The 23,870-nt window shown below is 37.2% G+C and overlaps 1 protein-coding gene across 5 annotated transcripts in view; it reads left to right on the plus strand.

Moving 5' to 3' along the window:
* The first annotated feature begins 341 nt into the window (after nt 1-341).
* LOC141918078 (uncharacterized) overlaps nt 342-23,870 on the plus strand; it is a 39,978-nt gene continuing 16,449 nt past the window's right edge. For 3 of the 5 annotated variants that reach the window (XR_012621563.1, XM_074812108.1, XM_074812111.1), the window contains exons 1-6: nt 5,234-5,278; nt 8,476-8,637; nt 10,489-10,611; nt 12,670-12,717; nt 15,083-15,171; nt 16,691-16,783. Coding sequence is in view for 4 of the 5 variants with exons in the window: in XM_074812108.1 (XP_074668209.1) it covers nt 8,529-8,637; nt 10,489-10,611; nt 12,670-12,717; nt 15,083-15,171; nt 16,691-16,783 (462 nt within the window). In the remaining variant the exon portion in view is untranslated. Of the gene's footprint in view, nt 2,350-5,233; nt 5,279-8,475; nt 8,638-10,488; nt 10,612-12,669; nt 12,718-15,082; nt 15,172-16,690; nt 16,784-23,870 lie in introns of those variants that run through there. The other 2 variants (XM_074812109.1, XM_074812110.1) reach the window with 2 other exon arrangements.

The following is a 23,870-nucleotide window of genomic DNA, read 5'->3' on the forward strand; positions in this document are numbered from 1 at the left end:
TTCAGCTGCTGATGTTCACAAAACTTGAAAGAATGTCCATTTTTTTCAGTTAAGATTCCTCCTTCCGTGCCCTCATCAAACTTGGTCAAAATTATTCAGCAGGTTCAAAGGTGATTGGAGAGGACAGAGAGACAGGCAGATAGCACTCCTGCATAAGCCTTAGTTCCTTGGAAAACCAGAGTAACAGGAATTTAGTAATCTCCAACTCAGTACATTTTTACTCTTCTCTGTAATTGTGCAACACAAGAAAAGAACCACAAAATTGCTTCATACAGACTTAACATTTATTTATGTGGAAGGTTTTGCAATTATAATTTACTATGTCTAATTGCAGAGCTGAAACTTGTTTTTCATTTTCCTGGTATTCTAGAAATGACAGTTATTTCCCTTTCGCATTGCTGAAGAGTGGAGAAAAAATACAAGGATACAATTTTAATAGTAAAGAGAGATTTTGAGAGAGACTAGATACTGACATTAAAAGTACATAGAAAGGCAATGTTTAGGTGACTAAAACATTTGCTCCATTCACTGCCCGTTCAGTTCCTTTATAATCATTAACCGTAAAGACCATGATCTGCAGTATCCAAGAAGACGTCTCACGAGCCAGGACTAAAACTGCAGTCACCCGGATATGAATGCCTGTTTCTGACAGGGGAAAAGAGAACTCCAAGTGTGTTCACATTATCAACAGTTCTGCAGTATGCATTGTATGTCACTGTGCCTGGTGGCTTGTGTCAAACAAAAGAAGCCTTGCCAGTGCTTACTTACATTACACACTGAATACACATACAAGATAACACTTGTATCCTTCTGTACCTGTCCGTCAATGAAGAATAGTGGAAAGACTGGGCAATACTTGAAAAATATAAATTAAAAGTATGATCTGTATTTATGGATAACTTGGATAACTACAAATACCAATGCTTGTTCTGGAGCATTTTCACTAAAGTTGTAGGAATCCATCAGTAAAATTTGGTTAAAATGTAAGAGTCTTCAGCCTCATCCAACTACATCTCTTCTGTACATCTGTTTTGTCTCTACATTCAAAGAAAAAACACAGTTATTTCCAAATAGGAGATTTAGACATCTGGGCGTAAATCAATGAATGAATCAATATAAATAATAAACAGTTTTCTTAATATTAATTTCACAGATTCACAGGATAGTTGATGTTGAAACAGGCCTCCGAAGGTCTGTTACCTCCATTTCTCCATGCTCAAAGCAGGGACAACTAGAACAGCTTGCTCAGGCCTTGTTCAGTTGGGTTTTGAATATCTTCAAGGATGGAGGCTCCACAACCTCTCTAGGCAACCTGTTCCAGTTCTGCCAAACTGTTTTCCAGTCAATCAGCCCCAAGACTGTGCTAATGTGGGGTGTCATTCCTCCCCAGGTGCAGCACTTTGCATTTCCCTTTGTTAATGTGACTCAATTTTACATGTAAGAAAGAGAAGCTACTGTAGTCTGGGGAGATATCCTGACAACCTCCAGGTTTTCCTCTATATGCAGTGAAAGCACATGGGTTATAATGCCGCTGGGTGTTGCAACACTTTACTGTGCAGTGAGCCACTTTTGCTGAACCCTTCTTGTGGACCTATGTGTCCTCCAGTGAGTGAAGAGAGCACATCTTTTCTGATCTCAAGTTCAAGAGACGTCATCCTCTGTTATACCTGGAAGCACCAAAAATGTTGTAACCCATAATAAGTAAAAAACAACTGCAGTGACATCCATTGTAAGAACTCTAGACTTTGAGAAATCTTAAAAATTAGTAAAATGGCATTGGAGCAGAAATAGCTTCTGATGATACAGCACTGTTTTTAACTTGTGTGTGTGTGTTTTTAAGGACAGAGGTTTCTTAAAAAGTGGTAGACTTTGCAGCAGTGGACAACACAGTCATTACTGAATCGTTAGTCTTCTGTTGTATACAGAAACACATGGAGGTTTAAATAAGTGCCTGCTGTTCTGAGTAGTAGAAAGCTTCACTGTAAGTAGAACAACATTGTTTAATGACAGTTTGGAAGTACTGGGAGTAATAGATAGGCTGAAGTAGACTCAGTTTAGTCCTATATATGTCTTCAGCATGCCATGTAAACAGGATATGAAGTAAGATAAAGTTGACTGTTACAGGCTCATGTTAAAATGTTCTTAGAATATTAAAAAACCCTACAGTTTCCAAGAAAAAAATACATTGATAGATTGCCATGTCAGTTTGTCTCAGTAAGCTGCTAAATATATTCAGCTTGTTATCTTCATGCCTTTGGGGGAGAAAGACCTCAATGTGAAGAAAAAGAGGAACTTCTCATACGAATATTAAGATACGTTCGGGTGTAATACAAGCTGTATTCCTTAATAGTAAGTCACTGAATTTTAGACTAGAAACTTGGTGTTCAAAACTAGAGCAAGTATTTTTGACCTGACATCTCCAAAATCTGAAAATCCCATCTTTCACATCTGTTTTAATGTTTTCAATCACTTCCACTGAAAATATTTTGGATAGGTTTCTTCAGAATATTACTATTTGTGATCAAACTTTTCCCCAGTGTAAATGTGGCAATACACTGTAGTCAGAACTAGAAATAAGTCTTTATATCTGATCTTTTTTCTGGTACAGTCCATTGGCTATGTTTCAGTTTTGTTCCAGCTTGAGAGACTTTGAGTTATGTCTCCTGCAAATTGTTTGCAAATTAACTGGCTGATAAAATGTAGTTGCTGGTATTTACTGTATGCTCAATATTATTCATGCAATAGCATGTGGTACCAGGAAACTTTTTCCTTTTCATTGTTGTAAATATTGACCTTTTGCAGATGAATATCCTTTTACCTAAAAAAAAAACCAAAAAACCAAACCAGTTTTAGGCAGTTGTTTTCCTTGTTACTTTCCATGCCAATAATTATACTAAAACTAATTTTATAGTAATTTTGTTGACATTTTTCTCAATATGACTGTTTTCTAAAGACTATTGCCTTTCAAGATAATTTAATATGAGATCTAATTTGAATTAGAAGAAAATGTTGAAGATATGTCCAGTGATGGACTGGTCCTAACATTGTAACTGTAGGGATACAGTTATTAGCAGGGTCTGTTGCTGATGAAATACAACTCTAATGGTGAAGCTAGGAAAATGAAAAAAAAAAAAGCAAGTAAGAAGAGTGAGAGACAGAGTGACAAAAAGGGGAAGGGAGACATAGGTGCCAAGAAGGAGAAAGAGAGGTGGAGGGAGGTGGGAGGAGGGAGAAAGAGACAGACAGAGAATAGAAAATGCTTCTCAGTGGCCAGCCAGGAAGAGAAGTGTGTGGGGCTCCCCAGATGAGTATCCTCCTCTGGTTCCCTCTCCAGTGGAGCAAATGGTCCCCCCTAATAATGCTGTTCCCATGACAACTTGACATTTTTCATCAGGACCTGTACAAATTCCCTGTTGGTTATTCCTGCTTTTGATGCTGTTATTGCTGATGGGAGCACAACTGGTCACGGAAAAGGCTGCACAGCTGCTTCATTGCTGAGCTTTCTGGCAACACTAAGCTCTGGGATACAGTAAACTAAAAACTCTATTTATTGTTGAAGACCACTACTGATCTGGATTTAGAAAGACTCTTCAGATCCAGAAATGCTCAATGACATAGTCAACTACAGTCTAAACAACAATAAAGTTTAAAATAAACTGTAAAGACTAAGATGGAAGGTCAGCTGCAATGTGAATGCATCCTCACTATTTACATGGCTTAATCTGCTCAGATTGTATCATCTATGATTAGTTTTAGATTGTTTCTTTTTGTGGCTGCTGGTGGAATATGTTATTACTTAGCTATTCTACAGTAGTTTTGGTGTAGTGCATTATAATGTTCATACAGTTGGTCATTTAAAAGAAAAAATTGTTCGGTACTGTGGCTGTAGGATCACAAACACTTCATTTAAACCTGGAATATTACCTCATGGCCCAGGAACAGATACAGCCTGTAAGGGTGGTTCATGTGACATGCAGTCTATATCTTGCAACCTGGATCCATCTGCTCCTTACCAAAAAATGCAACTGCTGCAGCATCATCAGATCTTCACCCAGTGTAGCCTCTGACAACTATATTAAAAAAAATGCTTTTGCCACATCATACATTTTTCATTGCATTTGTCCTGTATTGAAATGACACTCTTATGTCATAACATTTAGAATCCTTCCCACATTTTTCAAACTGCTTGAGTAATAGCTAAAGACTTGAGATTTCAGTTTCACATTGCTTTGTCATTAAATATATCTTTTAGCAAAGTCTTTCTACCAACCTGATATACTACCAGTGTCCAGTGAGGGCTTAATGAACTAAAAAAGGCTTTTTGTAAACAAAACACAGGTAAAATATAGAACTTTCTTGACACAGTATACAAATTTTAGATAAGAGCAGTAGCTCCTTGATTTTAAGAAAACTCTGGCAAATAAAAAGAAGTTGTTTTTAGAGGAGTTTCATTGTTTCAGTGAAGTATATAAAAGTGTGATTCACTCCTTTAAAAATGCAAGGCTTGCTTATTAAAACAAAAGTTGTGTGTATAAATGAAGAGGACCAATAGGTGAGTGAAGGGTTGGGAATGTACGTAGGTGGATAGATAAAGCCAACTGAACATGCCAAATGTGATAATGAAAGAGTTAGTTCTTGTATGATTAAACCTTTATCTGGACTTTCTGGGCAAAGAAATGCAGCACATGCGCTTTAAAGAAGTTCACTCATGTCACAAGCAGTCACAACTATTGCCATTGGTGCAATGCCTGTAAAGCCCATTTAATAGCTGGGTAAATGTTTAAGCAGTTAACTTGTTTCAAATTCCCTGCAACTGAGGCTACACTCCTAGATTTAATATGTCTATATTACCATAAACGCAGCATTTGCCCTTGAATCAGCCTTGGAAGGAATGATAGATAGCAAGAACAATATCAGTGACGCAAAATATCAGAATAGTATTTATGAGTATATTCAGGCATTGCACAGAACTACTGGCTAAAAATTTGCATGCAGTTCTAGGTAAGACAGCTTCTGTGGCATCACAGAGATGTTTAAAATTTTATGCTTACTATTTCCAGCACTCCTGAAACTCCAGCAGCAGTTAGAGCCATGAGAATATTGATGTAAATGAGTGAACACAGAGATCTAAAGGATTAGGGCCACGTCAGAGTTTTCTTTTGTTCAGAGGTTTGGCTTCCTGCCATGAGTTAAGGCAATAAATTGGCTGTAACAGAGCTTCTTCTAGGATTCTGCTAAGTAGAAGTATCCCAGTAGAGACAATAGCAGGCAAAATAAGGTAAGCAAGAGTGGAAGATTACAGCAGAATTTTCAATAGGCTTCAATTTAAGATTATTTTATCAGACTGCTTGTTTAGATTCTAACAAATAGCATTTTTCAGCTGACTTTTTCTTCTGAACTCTTCCTTAGTCTAGTTTATGTCTATTTTTATGTATTCTTACATCTAGTTTATAGATTTTGTCTGATGTGAAAGAGATCATAACCTCACTATTTATCATCTACAGGATTCTAAAAGTTCTTTTTAATCCACTGTTAAATTGTAACAAACTTGGAGGAGTTACGTTCTTGGGAAGCAGGACTGTCAGCTGCAACCCAATGCACTCGACAAAACCATTCTGATCCTTTAACAGTCTTAGAGATACCTTTTTATGAATAGTATGAGATAATATTTGGATTGTACCGCCGTGTGAATGAACTCCAAAATTTTAAATTCTGTTTCCATGTACTGAATTTGATTTAATTTTATGATCAGGTGTGTCTGGGGGTTAAGTGGAAGAGAGAATGATGGCTAAGAACAAGAGAGATCACTAAGGGGGCAAGAGAAGCTATATAATAGATTTTCTTTGCTGCCTTCATATAAATGAATTGATATGGTCTACATAGCAGGAAAATATTTCAAACTCCCTGTGCTTTTAGGATGATCTTATTGCTATTGGCCACAAATGTGCTCAATAAACTGATTTCAGCAGTTTAAAGAGCTCAAAATTTTCTGCTTCCCTTAGATGCAACTTAGATGCAAATCAAAGCAGAACAGACCCAAGTTTCCAAAACAAACAGTGGTTGACTAGGTCTGCAGCCAAGAACAGTACCCAAGCTCATCCTAGCCCTCTTCAAGCAGCATATACCTTAGAGAAGAGAGAAAAGAACTAAAGAAATGGGTGTGAAAGACATTAAAACAAAGAAATAGACATAGGGAGAGACACACAACATTAAAAACTGTGAGCAAGAATGAAAAAAGTGGGAGTACATGACATCTATGTAAGAACATGTCATGAGAGGAAAGGCTTATTGAAATGGGAGTATTTCTGTGTCACTCAGTCCTAAGGGACATGTAAGGAATTCAAGTTACAGAAGCTTTTGTTATTTATTGTAGAGAGATTTATTTGTTTTGGAGAGCTAACAGACATGAAGTTCTACCACAGACTCTTCCATTTTCTACTTGTTCAAACAAGCCAAAATTATTAAACTTAAGTACGGTCCTTCAGAATGTCAAGATTACCTGTCTATCTTTCTCTGTAGAAAGTATTCTAAGAATTTATCCACTTCCTAAATATGCTTCTGAAAATTTCTTTGAACTGGCCTGCCCTCTTAAGGAATTCTTCAGGGTCTTGACTTGTAATTATCCTTCTTTTCTTACAGTGGTGGGTGTAAATAATGCAGACTCTGAATCTAGGTGGTTTGCACAGTTTCACATTGGTTCTCAAAAAGAAAATAAATTATTTCATTAAGCATTTAGGACTAACTCAACATAAATTGTCATTAGAAACTGCAGTATGTGAAGGGCAAATACGTCAGAAAACAATTCCCTGACTGCTTCACTGGGTATAAAAATCAGGAATTAGGATCTTCAGAACTTCTGATCAAGTGCAGCCAAACTAGAATTGCACTTATATTTTCAGTAGGAATCTTCTATAAGGTATTAAATGTCTGGTTTTGAGCATCCTAGATCTAACAAAGTCTTGATGCTTTGTTCATGCTGAACTCCTAGCACACTAAGGTCTCTCAGGATCCACAAGCTGGTGTTGCTGCCCACATACTCTGCACAGCCTGATTCATCTAGATGTTTGCAGAGGTCAGGTCCCAGTTAGGACTGGAAAACCTCTTTTGTTTAGCATGCTCAGTGCTAAAGCAATTTCAGCAACATGAAGAAAATCCAGACTTGCTTTCTACCTCTGACTACAAGTTATCAGACATTTGAGAAATTAGACATATTTATTATGAAGAATAAGTTACTTCTTTCTAACAAATGTTTCACTTTTCAGTGACCTAGCTTAATGTTTAGTTGTGACTAAAGAGCCACAGAGAGTGAAAAAGCCTTAGTTAGCCTTCATATCCTAGTAACGAGAGAATTGCCAGGGACAGAAGTCTTTCATTTCTACCATTTCACATAAATAGTTAATGTGAAATTCTGCATCAGTGGACTGAACCAAATCAGAAGACAGAAGTCCCCTCCTCCAGGTGAATTCACAAGTCACTCCACTACTGTCAGAGCCATGATCTCTCTGGCCTAACTGATCTTTAGTTATTCTGTGCAAATCTGCATGGGGCTAAAATTACACCCATCTTCACTTTGTTAATTCACCAGGGTACCAGACAGAATTGAAGTTCATTGTTTACTTTGGTCTGCACTTGCCATAAACAGTTGACTTAGGAGACTGTGTAGACTTAAGAATTCCAGTTTCTTTTTCTTCAAACCAAAGTAAGGTCCTTAGCTTTTCTGAAATGCAGTGATTTAAGCTGAGTCCTCAGGATATCTTGTTAGCTGCCTGGGTGATTCCTCAGTCAATATTGTTCCCATTCTTAGACACCAGCCTCTCCTTAGGATATCTAGCCTAGGTAATGCTTAAATCCTTTTATTCATCTAGCCTTCAAAAACTGAAGAACATTATTTTTTGTAAACACAGTCACAGATACAACATAATTTGAAAAATGCAGAGCACATTGAAGTAAAATTAATGAATCGTAAAGGAAACAATTATTTGAAAATATGAATGGTTGCTAATGGTAGGAGATTGATTTATTTTCTAGTCACTTGTGATAGTCATTAATAATTCTAATATACTCCTCAAATTTCCAAACTCCAGTCCTCATTTCTGAGGTAATGTTTACTGAAAGTCAGATTATGCTTGTTGAAGTTAGCATCATTTTCAATCACTTATGAATACTTTGAAAATTTTCTTAGACTGTACTCTGAAGGACAAAAAGAAAATGATTTTTCAATCCAGCTAGCAAAGTGTCACATAAACTGCTTATCTTTTATCTAAGGGGAAGTCTTTTAAAATATATTCCTTCAACACAACTGTATTCATGATAACCTGCATCTTAGTGGAAGTGTAGATAGCCGATTTACTGTCATTGGAAACATTTACTGAGTTTATCCTGCTTCCTCTGTCATTTATCAAAATTATTCTTTTTACAAACTTGCTTCTTAACTGAAACATGAAGTATTGTGACAAATTCTAACTCCTACTTTAGGGCTGGAAAAGAGAGGCAACTCAGATTATCAGGATTTCTTGAGTTCTTCCGCAATGCTGCTCCGCTCAGGCCGCAAAAAGCCGTATGAAGTGTCTTTCCGTGGAAGGCAGTCTAAGAGGAAATCTCTGCTGAGAACTGTGGAAACAGCTTCTGAGAAGTCAGGTAACTCTTTCCTGAGTGACAGGTATGTTTGTAATATTGGAAAGATGATTCCAATCCAAGGCAAAATTCAACCAAATTAAGTATCTGGAACAGCTTTTCTGTAATGAGGTCAAAAATAAAAATACCTGGAGGAACAAAAAAATTAAAGCTTTAAAACAACACTACAGAAATACTCCTCAAAACAGTGGTATTAGATTTTTCACACCACCAAATTCAGGCCAATAATTACTAAAGTACATCTATACCTCCCTGGAAAAGAGTGAATGACATAGCAGGCCTGCCAACCATTTTATTTTGGGCACTGCACTAGTTCCTTAATTCTAGTTAAAAGTAGTATTCTTACACTATAGCTATTATAATATAACAATTTTTAAGGGTTTTTTTAAGGGGTATTGATTATTATAGTTGTCTTGTTGCCTTTTAGAACAATGCAACTTTTTTCTGGAAGCCGGATAGCCTTAGTTACCAGGCCTTTGAAGAGAAGGTCTTTGCCCACACATGTATCAGCTATGCATGTGCTGAAGGTCTGACATGGGACGTATCAGACCTGCCACTTCTGGAGCGTGTGACACAGGCTCTCAGGGTGTGCATCATCCATCTCTTTTGTTGACTGTACATGCAAAATTTCTCAGTCTAAACAGGATGGAAAGAAAGCTTCTCAGAAACAAGTCTATTTTTCAAAATGTGTGCTTAAATACAGATGTTTCAGAGGAGTTACATCAATATCAAGTTTTTGTGAGGTCAAGCATTCCCAGAACATTATATCACTGCTGGTACATTTTGAGTATCCTGTTGTTTTACATGCCTAATTGTTCTGGCAAAGAAAGGACTGTATGTTACTTCATACCCTGGAGGTCTGTGTGGTCTCAGAAATGTCTTAACTGAATTTGGAAGTAGCAAACCTATTCCAGTAAAACAATGTTCAGCCTAACATAATCAATCATTCTGTAGGTGTCTGACACCCAAGTCCCTGAACCTACATCCTTCTGACATCCAGAACAGCACAGTTGTGTTCAGTAGTGATAGGGAACATTTTCCCTCCTGACAACTTTTAGCTACAAAGACCTGGGTTTTTTTCACTAAGACATGTCAGATCCCCAAAATAAATGCTGCTATTTTAGGTAGCCGTATGCACTCTAACCTAAAATTCTTGTCTGCACAATTTTCAAAGTGCAAAATTGGAAAACAGGGAAGTACTTACCTACAAAATAAAAGAAACTTGTGTAGAAACAGTATGCTGCAGACATGCTTTCTCTACTTCATCTCTTCTTTTCTTCAGAATGAAAACTTATAACTTATCTCTGTGTTTTCCACATCTCCACATATGGGCTCCTGTGCACAACCTTGCTCTGGCTCTGGCTCCCCACAGGGCTCTCTCTCCCACTGTAAGACTACTCATTCACCAGCCAACTGCTAATTAGGCCCTCTCTCTCATGTTCAAATTCCTTCTGTCCCCATTAGTCTCATTCAACACAGCTATCTTCAGGTTGTCCACAATCCCCCTTCTTACACTATCCCTCAGGCTGTTGGGTTGGAAGACATTTTTTCAAGCTCAAGTTTTGGCACATGTTAACTGTCCAAAAAGTTCAGCATACGTCTCTTCTTCTCACTGAGATAATCTGCCAAGCAAAGAAATCTTTGCTTTCCTTCTTCACACCACCATCAAGCCCCGAAAACAGCTGCTGAAGCCCACTGTATAATTTCTATTACATATGGGCTATACTGTTCATAGGTCAAATATTCATAGATTGTCAAACAAAAATTGCTATAAAATACAGTTGGTCTTTTTATTATGGAATTTTACCATTTTTCTGTTGCTAGTAAAATTAATTGTAACTTATTTTTGATTAGTGTTCAGTCTGCGAGAAACACTGAAATGCTATATACTGACTGAAGATTCAAAAACAGTGCATTTTGACATAGATGAAGATGGTCATCATGAAATATCAACCAAGGATTCCCAATCCCATGAAGGTAGTGTGCTTTTTCTACCAAAACTCACTAACCATATGTGGAGTACTACCGGACTTCTTTTAATGTACTGTTATGTGTACTGTGTTCAGTTTTGGGCCCCTCACTGCAAGGCAGACATTGAGGTGCTGGAGCATGTCCAGAGAAGGGCAATGAAGTTGATGAAGGGTCTAGAGCATAAGTCCTTTAAGGAGTGGCTGAGCGTACTGGGGTTGTTTAGTCTGGAGAAAAGGAGGCCGAGGGGAGACCTTATCACTCTCTACAACTACCTGAAAGGAGGTTGTAGCAAGGTGGGTGTTGGTCTCTTCTCGCAAGTAACAAGTGATAGGACAAGAGGAAATGGCCTCATCTTGCACCAGTGGAAGCTTAGATTGAATATTAGGAAAATTTTCTTCACTGAAAGGGTTGTCAAGCATTGGAACAGGCTGCCCAGGGAAGGGGTTGAGTCACCAGCCCTGGCGGTATGTAAAAGACATGTAGATGTGGTGCTTAGGGACGTGGTTTAGTGTTGGACTTGGCAGTGCTAAGTTAACGGCAGGACTCAATGATCTTAAGTGTCTTTTCCAACCTAAATGATTCTATGGTTCTGTGTTTTCTGTAGATGTAATGTTATTTTGCATCTTTATGAATATTGATAGTGATATAAGAAAACTTTTATTCCAGTTTACAGTAAGTACATAATATACTTAAATGATAAGTTATTTTGTTGACTCCCATTTGAGTTAATGGGAAGTTCAGATGCTTAACTATTAAGAGAGCGAAAGCAAAGATAATCCTCAGAGGCAAGGGCAAAATGGACAAAAATAAAGACGTTTTTGGAATTTTCAGGATTATTTTATTTTTCATGGAACTCTTCTTGCATCTCAAATGGGGCTTCTCTAATTGATACCAAAAATTATATCACAGCTAACATCACAGAAGTGGTTGTTAGAAGATATTCTTTTGGTAGAGAAGAAGCAAATAACAACAAATGCAATTATTATAGAATTATACATTTTCCAGAGATGTGAAAGTAGGGGAAAAATTAAAACATATTTCTAACTGAAATACAGGAAAAAGTTAAAATCTGTAAGATAGCTATCAACCTACTGAAACTTTATTTCTTACAAAACCCCAGCTTTTACAGGATGAGAAGTCCATTATATATGCTTCAGATAAAGACATAGAAAGTCTTGTTTGATATATTTATAAACTAAATTAATGTTATTTTTATTATGTTAAACTGTGAATAATGACAGCTGCACTGATAAGATATTTAAGTGTGCTTTATATCTTTTGAAGAATCTTTTATTTGACAATGTCATAGAATTTTGAAGTAACTCATAAAATTAGTATTCATAATTTATGAACAGAACCAAAATCTGTATAGGTATACAATGGAAGCATTTTGTGATAGATTCATAGTGTGACAGTCTTGTTGTATAAGATACGGACGTTCCTAGAAGAAAAAGAAAAAAGAAAAAAGGAAATGCTATGTGATATTCTTGTATATATAAACACAAGCTCCACAAACATATATTCATGGTGATACAGTTAAGACAACATCATATTAGAAACCTGCTGTAACGTGGATGTTTGTGACTTTGACCTGAAGTGGGTGATGCCTTCCCCAGATGGCTGGCTACATGATTCAGGCTGATGTTAGAAAAGCCAGAAACGTGCTGCTATTGTTGCCTGTTACTTTCCAATCTTGTACATTTCATATTAGGGTCCTCACATGTGCTGCCAAAGACTGTCAGGCTTCTCTTTGATAGCATTTTAGTCCTTACATCTCATTACTGACCTCTATTTTCTCAGGTGCATTCTCTTTTGCAAAAGATAATTAATTGATCAATACATTTATTAGAGTTCAGACTTCAGGGTACCTTCACAAGACTAACTGTAGACTTCTGAGGTTATATTAATTCAGAGACCTGCAGGAAATGAAGTCTGATGCCTATTGCTGCTACACTCTTTCTCAGACTACGTTTTAAAACAATTCTTTAAATTGTTTGTGATGTTTTTAAATGTGAAGAATGTACTATCTAATTCCACATATTTGTTTAATATCTTCTATTTTAGATATTGCGTGGTTAAGCGTGTTCACAAAGAATGAACCAGCAGTTACTGGTAAGACTCCTGTGGGAATAAAAGGTACCATTCTCTTCGGTAGGGTCTGGTTTTGAAGAGGTGTTTGAGAGTAGGAAAAGAAGGTAGTAATGTTTTATACATAGACTTGACATTAGAAGTAACGTAATATACCAGATTTTCATTTATGTCAGATTGCTGGACAATTCTAAAAATGAAAGAGCCTTTCTGTGTTCCATAAGAAGAAATCTTTGAAGTTGGAAAATTTGCCTTAGCAAGTTATGAGTAGTAGCTTGGATTGAAGACAAATGTATATGAAGAAATAGAATGTATACAAGCTAGAAAATCGGATTTTTTTAGAGGAAAGTGTGTGTGCTCTGTTGCTGGCATATGGGTCTTAGCTGGCAAAGACCTGTTGTAACAGGAGAGGGAAAACAAAAATAAATGAATATGAAGAAAGAAGAGACACATTTTTGGAACTTTCATATTGTAAGCATAAGAAATGATTGGGAAAAATCAAAAGTATATTAGTTCCAGGTATTCCAGTAGAAGTGAAATGTATTCCAATTTCAACCATAAGGGGCTGCTGTAATAGATGAGAGCAAACCAGGATTGCACTTTGAACAATGGCCAAATGAGGATTTCTAGGTAACAATATAAAATATTGGTACCCTCGTAAATCCCAACACTTTGCATTTCAGGGACACCTCAAGCAAGAAGTGGTTTCTTGTATTTAGTTAATTTCCTTTGCATGAATTTTTAAAATTGCCCCTTAGTCTCTGGTAAGGTTTTAGTAACCAGAGAGGCCATCAGAGAGTGGAAGCATCACATAGGAAATCATGGAAAGGTTCCTTAGTTTCCTTGCCATTTGCTATCTGCCTGATAGACCACTTTTGTTTTTCAGAGGTGATAGGGAAAGTTAGACTCCTTGGATTTACTCAGGCTAAACAATGTATAAGCAAGTCGCAATAAACTCTACAGATGGAGAAAGCCAAGGATAATTAGGATGTAACTCGTATTGACATATGTCCCTGGTTGACTGGCTGGACTCCTGCATCCCTCTTTTGGTGCCACTCTTACCTGTAAGTCAAGACACTCTTGACTTGGATATGAAATCTCTCTTGCCTGCTGATGTGCCTCTTACATGCTGCAGCTGAAGTTGGACAATTGTGACTGAAGCAATCTAAGGTGATGTCACAAAATATAATAAAAATGGCAGAATTTTAGACCTTCTACATTCTACTATGTTTATCTGAATACATATGTAAACTGAGTAAAATACACTAGGGTGGAGTGTGTCTCAATTTTTAACAAGGATTTTTATGCTATTTTCATGCTATAGCTGACTCAGACAAAATTCCTTCAGGTGGCTTCCACAAAAGCATTACAGTTATGGTAAGTTAGAGCAACTAAAATCAGGGCCAGGATTAGAGCACCCAAAATCAGTCAGATGGGATGAATATGATCTGCTGATTCTGAATATCTTTCAAAGGCTAAAAAATACCTTTGCTAATATGAAAAAAAAAATCTCCTTGACTGCAACTGTTAATGGATAATTATATAGCATAATGCTAACCTCTGTAAAATTTGTATTCAGTTGCTGCAGTGACGAACATATAGATCAACTGCTACTTTCTTTTATGTTTTTGTCTTAAACAGTACACCTGAGAGACTTTTAAAAGCACAAGTGGTATTATTTGAAGTAAATCTGCAAGGCAGTCAGAGAGTTATAGCATCACCGTATAGTTATTAATGTCACAGGTTTTGCTAAGTAATGCTCTTGTATGCTGTATCAGTTCACAAGGGGTACCTTAATTTATTTACTTTTTGCTGAGGCCTTGAAGCACCAAAAGGTAATGAATATTGCCAGTTTATCAGTCTGATGAGTATCCTGTATTATTGATATGTTGTTATTTCCTGCAGCTGAAAAAACAGTATTATCTCAAAAGGGAGTAAATCCAATGCACCCAAAATTATGATAGTGGAAAGATTTTGACCTAGAAAGCATGCAGAAAATAAAAGGGAAAAAAATTGTACATTTTCCGTAGTGATGTATACACAGGTATATTACATAAACACGTATATTGCATGTATGCATTAAGTACTATTATATATGCCTTTGTGGTTCATATTATATATATTAATGTATAACTGATATTCCATACATTAATTATAAATATATAGAAAAAAATTATGTAACTGGAAAACTTAAAGCATCATAAAGCTGTAGACTTTAAATACTTTACAGAAGAGAACAGTATCAAGAGTGCTTATATTTGCTTCTATTGCTATGTCTGTCGATGTAAAGTGAACATGAATGTTGTCTCTTTACAAAATATTTTAATCTATGCTTCATTTTATAAAGTCATACACATTTCAGTACAATATTCTCCTCTGTGTAAAACAGATTCTAAGAATTTGGTGATCCTCACACAGAGATCAAAGCTTAATGAATTTGTCCTATTGTGCAAGGGTAAGAAACAGCTGTCTCTGAAGGTAAGAAGTTATTTCCTCTGTAAATTGTGGGTGCTCTTTCTTACTATAGGACAATTTCCCCAACAGACCTTTTCAAATTCAGTTTCCTTTACTTACCACCTTCCACATTTCATGACTTCTGACTACCTCCCTCTATTCTGTCTGGGGAAATATTTAAAGTAGGTTATTGCAAAAATCATTGGGTTAGGTAGTTGACTACTGTCACTAGAAGACAGTCGGGAATGTTGGGTTCCAGTCTCTGTGGAGGGAGAGGGGTCTTTTAACCAGAAAACATGCAGGAAATAAAAGGGGAGGAAGAAGCAGGAATGCTGCCTTGGAAAGAGATGAGTTTAAGAGTGGAATTATTTTCTCCTAATCAACGTGAATGACAGGGCAAGGAATGTGGTGAAAAGAAAATACAGCTGAACACAGTATCCTGTTTTAAACATTTACCATCTGTTGTCAGAGCATTCTCATTTTCTCCAGTCTTGTGAAGGTTTGTTTATGGTAGGAAGAGCAGGCAAGGATAGTTTTCCCTGTTGGAGGGTTATAACCTTTACTAAAATCTGTCTGAGGAAGAATGTTATGTTGGAACTTACCCTCTAAAACAGGGCAAAGGTCTAAGAAGCTCTGTTTACATAGATTATATTGAGATAAAGAATGACCCTTCATCCAATGCTGGCCATGCATGATGGTGTAAATTGCCAAATGCTTTGTCAGATTAAGTCTTTGATGTTTTTCATTTGTTTTTAATTCACAGATGACTTTCCATAAAATCCATTTCCTGAAATTATCTGGGGAAATGTATGTTGCAAGATACATTAATTATTTTTATAGCCTATTATCCCACTGGGATTTTCCCTTCTGTCCTTTAAAGAGCAACTATTTTAAAAGGATTTTTCTGGTTCAGAGATTACCTTTTCATAAATTAATTGTTTGAAAAGTGTTCCACCAAATCAGAGAAACAACTGAGTGGTCAGCCCTTATTGATTTGACTTACAATTCCCTGTTTTGAAGCACCAAGTTATACCAGATTATGTTTCTTGACATGATTAAAAGCAGTTCTTATCTGAAAATGAGAGGAGACATATTTAATGTCTCCCAAATATGTAAAAACCTTGGAAAGATCATGGACCTTTATTTATCCAGCAGAATACAAATAATTTTCTTAGTCTCAACAGGAATTCTGATACACAAGATGACAAGGCTTCTTATCTGTGATAAAGTTTTGGTATTCTGTTACAACATGGTCAATCTTGGCTGCACTGCAAAATAGAATCCAGGCATTAAACAGTTTGAAGGACTGTCTTCAGTATTTTCTTTCAGCCCAATTCATTTTGCATTGCAAATGGTAAAAGAGGAATCTATTCATGGAAGTGTTTTGAGAATTTATCGATTTATTAATCCTGGATAATTTGAATGTAATCATTAATGCACTTTATTAAAAAAGAGAGCTTCTTTAGAATTAATACTAAATTTAGTGGATTAAAAGAGCAAAATATGAAGACAAAATTACCAATCTGGGCGGTTGTAAACACAGGTCTTAAAAGCATCCTGTTCAGAACCAGATTATCCTTCAGTGGAAAGATGCAACTTGAAAACATGCAACCATGAAGATCCCGACTTCAAACAGGTATATAATTATGATCAAACAAATAAAAACATGTGTGTGAGAGAGTGTGTATGCAAACATAGGTGTAAAAGAAGTGCAGCTAAATGCACCCTGCTCTTTTTCATTAAGTGACTAATTGTTTACTTTCCTACTTCAGCTGATTTTTACTATTTTCCTCAGAAAAGGGAAAATAAGAACTTTCCCATACTGTTGACTTGACTTGTATGTGTGAGTGCATCCTTCAATCTGCAGGCAAAATATCTGACTTTCAATTAAAACACGAAAGATGGAGATGTTTCCTGTAATACTATGGTATATAAAATGCAGGGAGATACAAAGTAGTTTTCACTTTGTACAAATTCTTAGGCACAATCTAGTAAATCTGGATGAGTGTATTAGCGGATCTAGAAGGGTCAGACTACAAGAGTGATTTAAGTTTTTAAGAAATAGTGAATCCATCAGTCAAAAACTTCTGGGAAGTAATAAAACCATAAATTATATATAATTTAATATAAATAACAGAAGTAAGCAGTCCCTGAAGTACTTTCAGACTGAATTCTGTATCAGCAGATGATTACAAATCAGGAGTAATGCATTGTGTATAGAAATAAAGGTAGCCAGTTGCTTTCTTAACACGTTTTTGTGACCACAGTTTGACTTTGTTGGCTCTTCTCTATACAGAAATGATAAAACCTTGTGAACACAGGAAGAAAACTACTTTAGTTGTTCTACAAGATATCTTAGACAGACATTCTAACCTAGAGAAAAAGAAAAACTAAGGAAATGTAGCTAATAATAATTTTTGTTAGGGTTGTAGTCAAGTGGATTTACTGTTCAGAGGGACTGAAAAGACAATCTTTCCAATTTCAGTGAGCAAAATTGAAGCTATCTGTGATCAGATAGCATTCAGAACTTCATAACAACAAATGTGAAACACTGAAAACCTGAACTTCCCAGCCTAATATTTCTGACTTTGCTAGCATTTCTCTTAAATCAGAAATGAATTCTGGTAATTTGAAATTACAAGGAGTTTCTTGTTTGAAGTCATTCTGAAATGGTCTTTCAAAGGTATGAGCTACAGTACTATTCATTTTTTTTTTTTAATAATTAATGAACAAACCTGCATACCAGGCCTGGAAAATCCAAGTGGTTCCTTCAGTTTACATTCCTGCTGAGGTACTTACTTGCTGCAAATATTGCTTGGCTCTATATAGAAGGAGAAAGCTATGAAACTTAGGAAATTTATATGGCAACTTCTTATCCCCTCCTTGTATGATATAAACTATCACAGTCATATTGCATTCTTCTAAAATTTATTTCATATGCTTTTTTATAGAAAAAGATATGCCTTTTTCTGTGGAGCTGTGCATAGGGAAAGAATTAGTGTCTTGATGGCTGCAAGTTTTGGGGGACAGCTGGAAAGAAGGGCTGTAACAGTTGCCTGGAGAGACCTATTAAGGACTCTGGGTTTCTAAACAGATAATTAAAATGAAAAATTCATTCTGAGAACCCATTCATTACCTAACAGAGAGACAGTGATCTCCTCATCATAGTTTCTTGCTGATACCTTCAATTAGTAGAAAAAAAAAGTTACTTCTTTGTGTGAGAAATCAGCAGCCTGCACTTGAACTACATCCACTCAGGCCAAGAGGCAAAATCATAGTCAAGTCTGAATCATGAAATTCTTAATAAATCTTCTAGAATGAGTGCACTGATCAGGAGATAATTTTTGGTGTGATGAATAAAGCCTCCACTGTCCTTAGGATGAAAAAGTGACTGAGACAGAGAAATACTTCTCATGGTCAATGACAAAGTTATGTGGTGCTGCAATGTGATATTTAGTCTGCTAGCTTCTGACAGTAAGTCTTAAAGACAGGCATTTTCCTTTTTTTATTGGAAGACTGCCAGTAGAATTACCAGAAACATGAGAATCTGTGGAGCCTGCTGTTACACCAGCAGGAAGAGTTGCACAGAGTGTTGTAAATTTCCATTTCTGTAACCAAGGCTTACGGAGACACAGTTCACAATCAATGTTTATTAAAATATCTTTTATTAATTAGGCTGTTATTATCACACTAAAATAATAACAGCTTGCAACAGCAAGTAATAGAGTATAATAACATCTTCTTCTGGCAGGAGACTAAGTGAGGAAGGTAACACAGATCACAACTAATATGTATTGCAACACTGTGCTGGTAAGAGTGGAAAACTGCATCGTACATGCAGTTACTTCCTCACGCAGTGCACACACACACGGCAGCTGAGAGGCCAACCCCAACAGTTCACCCAGGAGCAGGCTTACATTTACTTATAACTGTAATTATTTTAACTCTGTAACAGAGCATACTTATCATAATTAATAATATCATACAAGCAAATGCAGTTAACCACACAACAGGATGAATAAAGAGATACAGAACAGTATTTCCCTTTGGCTCTGCCACAGAAAAGGTTTTTCCAACTATCTCCCCACAACATGTTGACAATGATGGGATGTTTCCCACCCCTTATATATAATTCTCTCACTAGTCAATACAGTGTCTTTTAGCGTAAGTAGGATTACATTTACAAACTTTGTCACTTGATGTAGCCTACGCACAGGAAAGTGTTAATCCCAGTCATTTCTGGAAAAAACAGCATATGGTTATGATGTTGAAATGAGTTTTATTTGGCATTCACTGTTGACATTAATGGCTTGATTTGACCCTGAGTTCTCAACTAGACTGCTACTGTTTCATGCCCTTCTTATCTTCTTGCAGGCTGTCTCATAAATTAGCAGTTTCCTTAGAAGTCTGGACCAAAATTATGCCATCATGTAGTATGAGAGCTGGGCCTGTATCCTTGGAACACAGGCAGCTAAACAGATCATAGGAGGAGGGAGTACAGAGGGAACAAATAGTAAAGGCAAGAGTTACCAAGGAGAGTTGTTCACATTCTGTGTTCTTACATATATACACAGATTTTAATCTTTTCATTTTAGCATTTTCATTAATTATATATAAATTTATGTTATTTCTTTTCTACACTTCCAGAAGTGCATGGTTTAGTGATTATATGTGGGTTATCAGAGAAGTACATATCTCCTTCAGTACATATCTGTAGTATCTCCCTTCAGTGTTATTTCTGTTCTGGTTCAACCATAATATTTTACTATTAATGATACATTACCACCCACAGATCTTTGCATATGTATACTTAACCCTCTCAGCTCTTATTAAGTACTAGTAGCACTCAGTTTTCCCTCCATTTCAAACCTTCCTTTCTCTTTACTTTTTCAGCTGATACCCCTCCTAAGTTCCTTCTTGACTTAACACATTTGCTTAAAAGATTACTGAAGTCAACAATTCTATCACTAGATCTGGCTGCTCCTCTTCAAATTGTTGTCTCTTGGCAGATAATGCAGGATTATTAGGTTATTAAAGCTGAACAGCATTTTCCAAAAACTTTGACTGGAATTCCGCAGCCAGGGTGGACTGAGATCTGAAGAGCTGCAACTCTCAAAGCTCCATTAAGAGCTGTAACAGTTTTTAATCTAGGGTCCTCTCTACTTTGCTGTGTAGTTAGATGAGGCTAAACAAGCTTCATGGTTGGACTTGATGATCCCAAGGGTCTTTTCCAACCTGAATGATTCTGTGTGATTCTGTGTGAAGACAGACAGATAAAGTCAGAGGTTAGCTATGCAGTCATGAAAGATCTTATTGTGGGACTTAGCCTTTACTCCAATTAAATAGGCCAAAATAAAGAAAATGAAGCTCCAAACAGTCAAAATCTGGCAAATGAGGTCCACAGAATTACCTTGGTTCAGAACTTTTGACCTTGTCAGTAATGATAATGCCATGTTTACTGTGCTTGGTTGCTGGCTGAGGTCAACCCATCACAGTCCTTGCTGGCACCCAGCGTGGAGCTTGAGGGGTTTTTTGGCTCCATAAGTTGATTCATCTATTGAAGAACCAAGGAGTAATCAGCAAGATTCACTCACCCTTCCGTAGTCTCATATGGCCACTGTGAAAGTCTGATGGAGGATGTAAATTAACAGGGGACTACTCTGGCCTGAACAAAGTCATGCCACAATTGAGTTCTGCTGTATCAGATGTCCTAGAGCTCCAATATGAATAGGAATCAAATGTGGTAGAGTGTATTCTACAACTGATATTGCCAAGGCATTTTTCTTGATCCCTTTGGTAGCAGAGTGCAAGCCACAGTTTTCTTGCATGTGGAGGGATGTCCAAGACACCTGGAACCAACTGCCCCAGGGCTGGAAGCACAGCCTACCATTTGTCAGGACATGTGAGAAAATAAGCACTGAGGTCTGTTGGCCCTAGCCAGCAGCCAAGCCCCCACAGAGCCTCTCACTCAATCCCACTCCCCACCAGTGGAACAGGAGAGAGAATAGCAAGAGCAAAAGTAAGACATGAGTCAATATAAAGACAGTATAATGTGTGAAGATCAGAAAAAACCCCAAGCAATGCAAAAATACTTCCCTCCTCCTATGAGGAGATCAATGCCTAGTCAGTCTCTGAGCCACAACCACCTTGGAAGCAAAAAAACCCCCACCTCTTCTTCCTCTATGCCAGCCTTTATGGCTGACCGTGACATTATATGGCACAGAGTGTCCCTTTGGCCAATCCAGGACAGTTGTCCCAGCTGTGTCCCCTCCCAGCCTCTTGCCCACCCCCAGCCTACTCACTGGAGCAGAGCGGGAAAAAGAGAAGGCCTTGATGCTGTGTATGCACTGCTCAGCAATAGCCAAAACACTGGTGTGTCATCAACCCTGTTCCAGTCACAAATCCAAAGCACCATATAATTAATTTGTAATACTTTTCAAGGTCCATAGCTTCTTTGATGTAATTGAGGTGACAGCTCAGTTTTACTAGCTTGCTTATTTATTATCATTGCATGACTCATGTAGTTTTTGATCATGTGCTCATTTCCTTGTTTCATCTGAGGCAAAATATAGATTGTAGTGTGCCCTATACTGCTTTGTGTAATGACAATGTCAGATGATTAGTTCTATTTCAGCTGGCCTTCATATCCATTCCTTTTTATCTTTTAGCTGCTTCCTGGTTTAGAGTGCAGCAGTTGAGCTTAGCCTGGCATTATGCTCATTGTGTCTTATTCAAACTGGCATTAAATCATTTTTAGTCTATTTATTTTAAAACATTTGTAGCATTTTTCTAACATAAGCAGACATATGCTATTGCAAGTGGATTGTGGATCACCTGTGGGCCATGAGTAAAAGTGTATTTTTTTGAAACCTAACCTGCAAGTTGGTTTTTCATTTAATGCAATGACAAAGAAACAGTCAGATCTATAACTGAAAACCAGTTGTTTTTTTCTTGAAACTTGCAAATGATCTCTCAGGCATGACTACTGCCATAGGAGCTGTTCTCAGGATAAACTTTATCTGGCAGTAGTCCACCGTATTCTCCAGGTTTTCTCATGAGCCTTCTTAACAGGCCATAATAGGAAATCATCTGTGTCATGAATTCTTGCAAAACACCTTGTTCTTCAATGACCTGCTGCAACTCCCAGCCCTAACAGTGTTTGGATATACTTCTACTCCCAGATCCTCCTACTTCTTCCAGTCACACATTATCATTCCCCAGATCATCTTCCTGTGATGGCTCTCCATCTATTTTTCCATCATTTCATGCAGATACAGCAGGTATTTTTATTTTTTACATCTCAATCTGCTTTTGCAAGCACCTAATTTTGGCTTCACATTTACCAGATCCTATCGGAGTCTCCCTTGCTCTAGGGTGAATCGCTGTATTGTACACATGAATCCCTCTCCTTGCTTCTGTAGGTTTTCTTTATTTTTTTTTTTCCTGAAGTCACCAGATTCTCTTATTCCATTTCTATTTCCTTATTACTTTTTTGAGTCCCTAGAAGGTATTTCTTCCTTAAAGGTAAATTGTCTTCAACTTTCTTAATAGTATTTTTCAAAGCAGAATTTTTGGATTGAAGCTGAAATACTCTGCTGCTACACTGGCTTGATCAGGGCAGAATGTTTTAGCTGCTTTCCGTTATAACTTTGCTAATACAGGAGGGGTGTCCTCAAGTTTCTTTCTTGTATTCCGCAATAACTGCAGGACATTTTCTTTCCTTTCCCTGTTGTCATATGGGTTGAAGGGACACATTCTTCCTTCCATGGAAAGGTGGTTATTGATAATGCCTTAATCTCTAGCATAGCTGGGACCCTTTTATATCCTCCCACTTTTTCTTAAGCATTCAGTTTCCTTTTAGAGGTTCCTTTAAGCATTGCACACAATGCTGATACACCAGACTGGTCAGATTTATAGAACTGTCTTGTGGGTAGGATGAGAGTGTTTAAACAGATCACTCAAAAGGGAAGATGAAGTAATTTGATTAGGATGCATTCATTTGCCATCTTTCTTCCCCAAAAGATATTATAAATTCCCTGCTCCCTGGCAAGAGTTTGAGTTGGGGGAAACACCAATCTCAACCTTTTATTAATTAAGCTCTTACTATTAGCAGCAGATAACTATTCACAGTCTTCTCAGTTACTCCCTCACTCAGTGTACACACTCAGGAGCAGAAGCTCATATTCACGCTCCGGGGGCTTCTGGGCAGCTGTACACGGTCACACATGGGGTCTTTCGTTTCAGCAGGTGTGCTTACATATACTGCCCTGTAGCCTTTGCCCACCTATAGCAGCCGCTGCCTTTTTGGATATGTGGTGGGTTACATCATCTGTCGTGGGTGCCAGTGGGTGCTGGAGGCCTTGGGCAGGTTCAGCAGCTCCCTGGTATCCTAAGTTTATCAGGTTTTGCAGATTTAACAGGGTTTAATTTGTACCGTAACATTCTAATTCTACTCCAAAAGAGACAAGAAAAACTGTGGGTTTATATTTTGTTGCTAGTGGCAGTTGACAGGATAGGTCTGTGGTAAGAAAATAACCAGATGAAAATCCTATATTATCCCAATAACAGGTATACTGCAGAGGAAAACTGTGCTGGTCTTTTCGTGAAGCAAAGGAATGCAGCTTTGGGTCTGGAAATACTCAGACCTTTGAGGGAGACAGGTATTATTTTATTCATAGTTACACAGAATTTCTCTCAAAATTATTATGTGTTTTCAAAGATTT

The sequence above is a fragment of the Strix aluco genome, chromosome Z (genome assembly GCF_031877795.1).
Source record: "Strix aluco isolate bStrAlu1 chromosome Z, bStrAlu1.hap1, whole genome shotgun sequence".
Classification (NCBI taxonomy): Eukaryota; Metazoa; Chordata; class Aves; order Strigiformes; family Strigidae; genus Strix; species Strix aluco.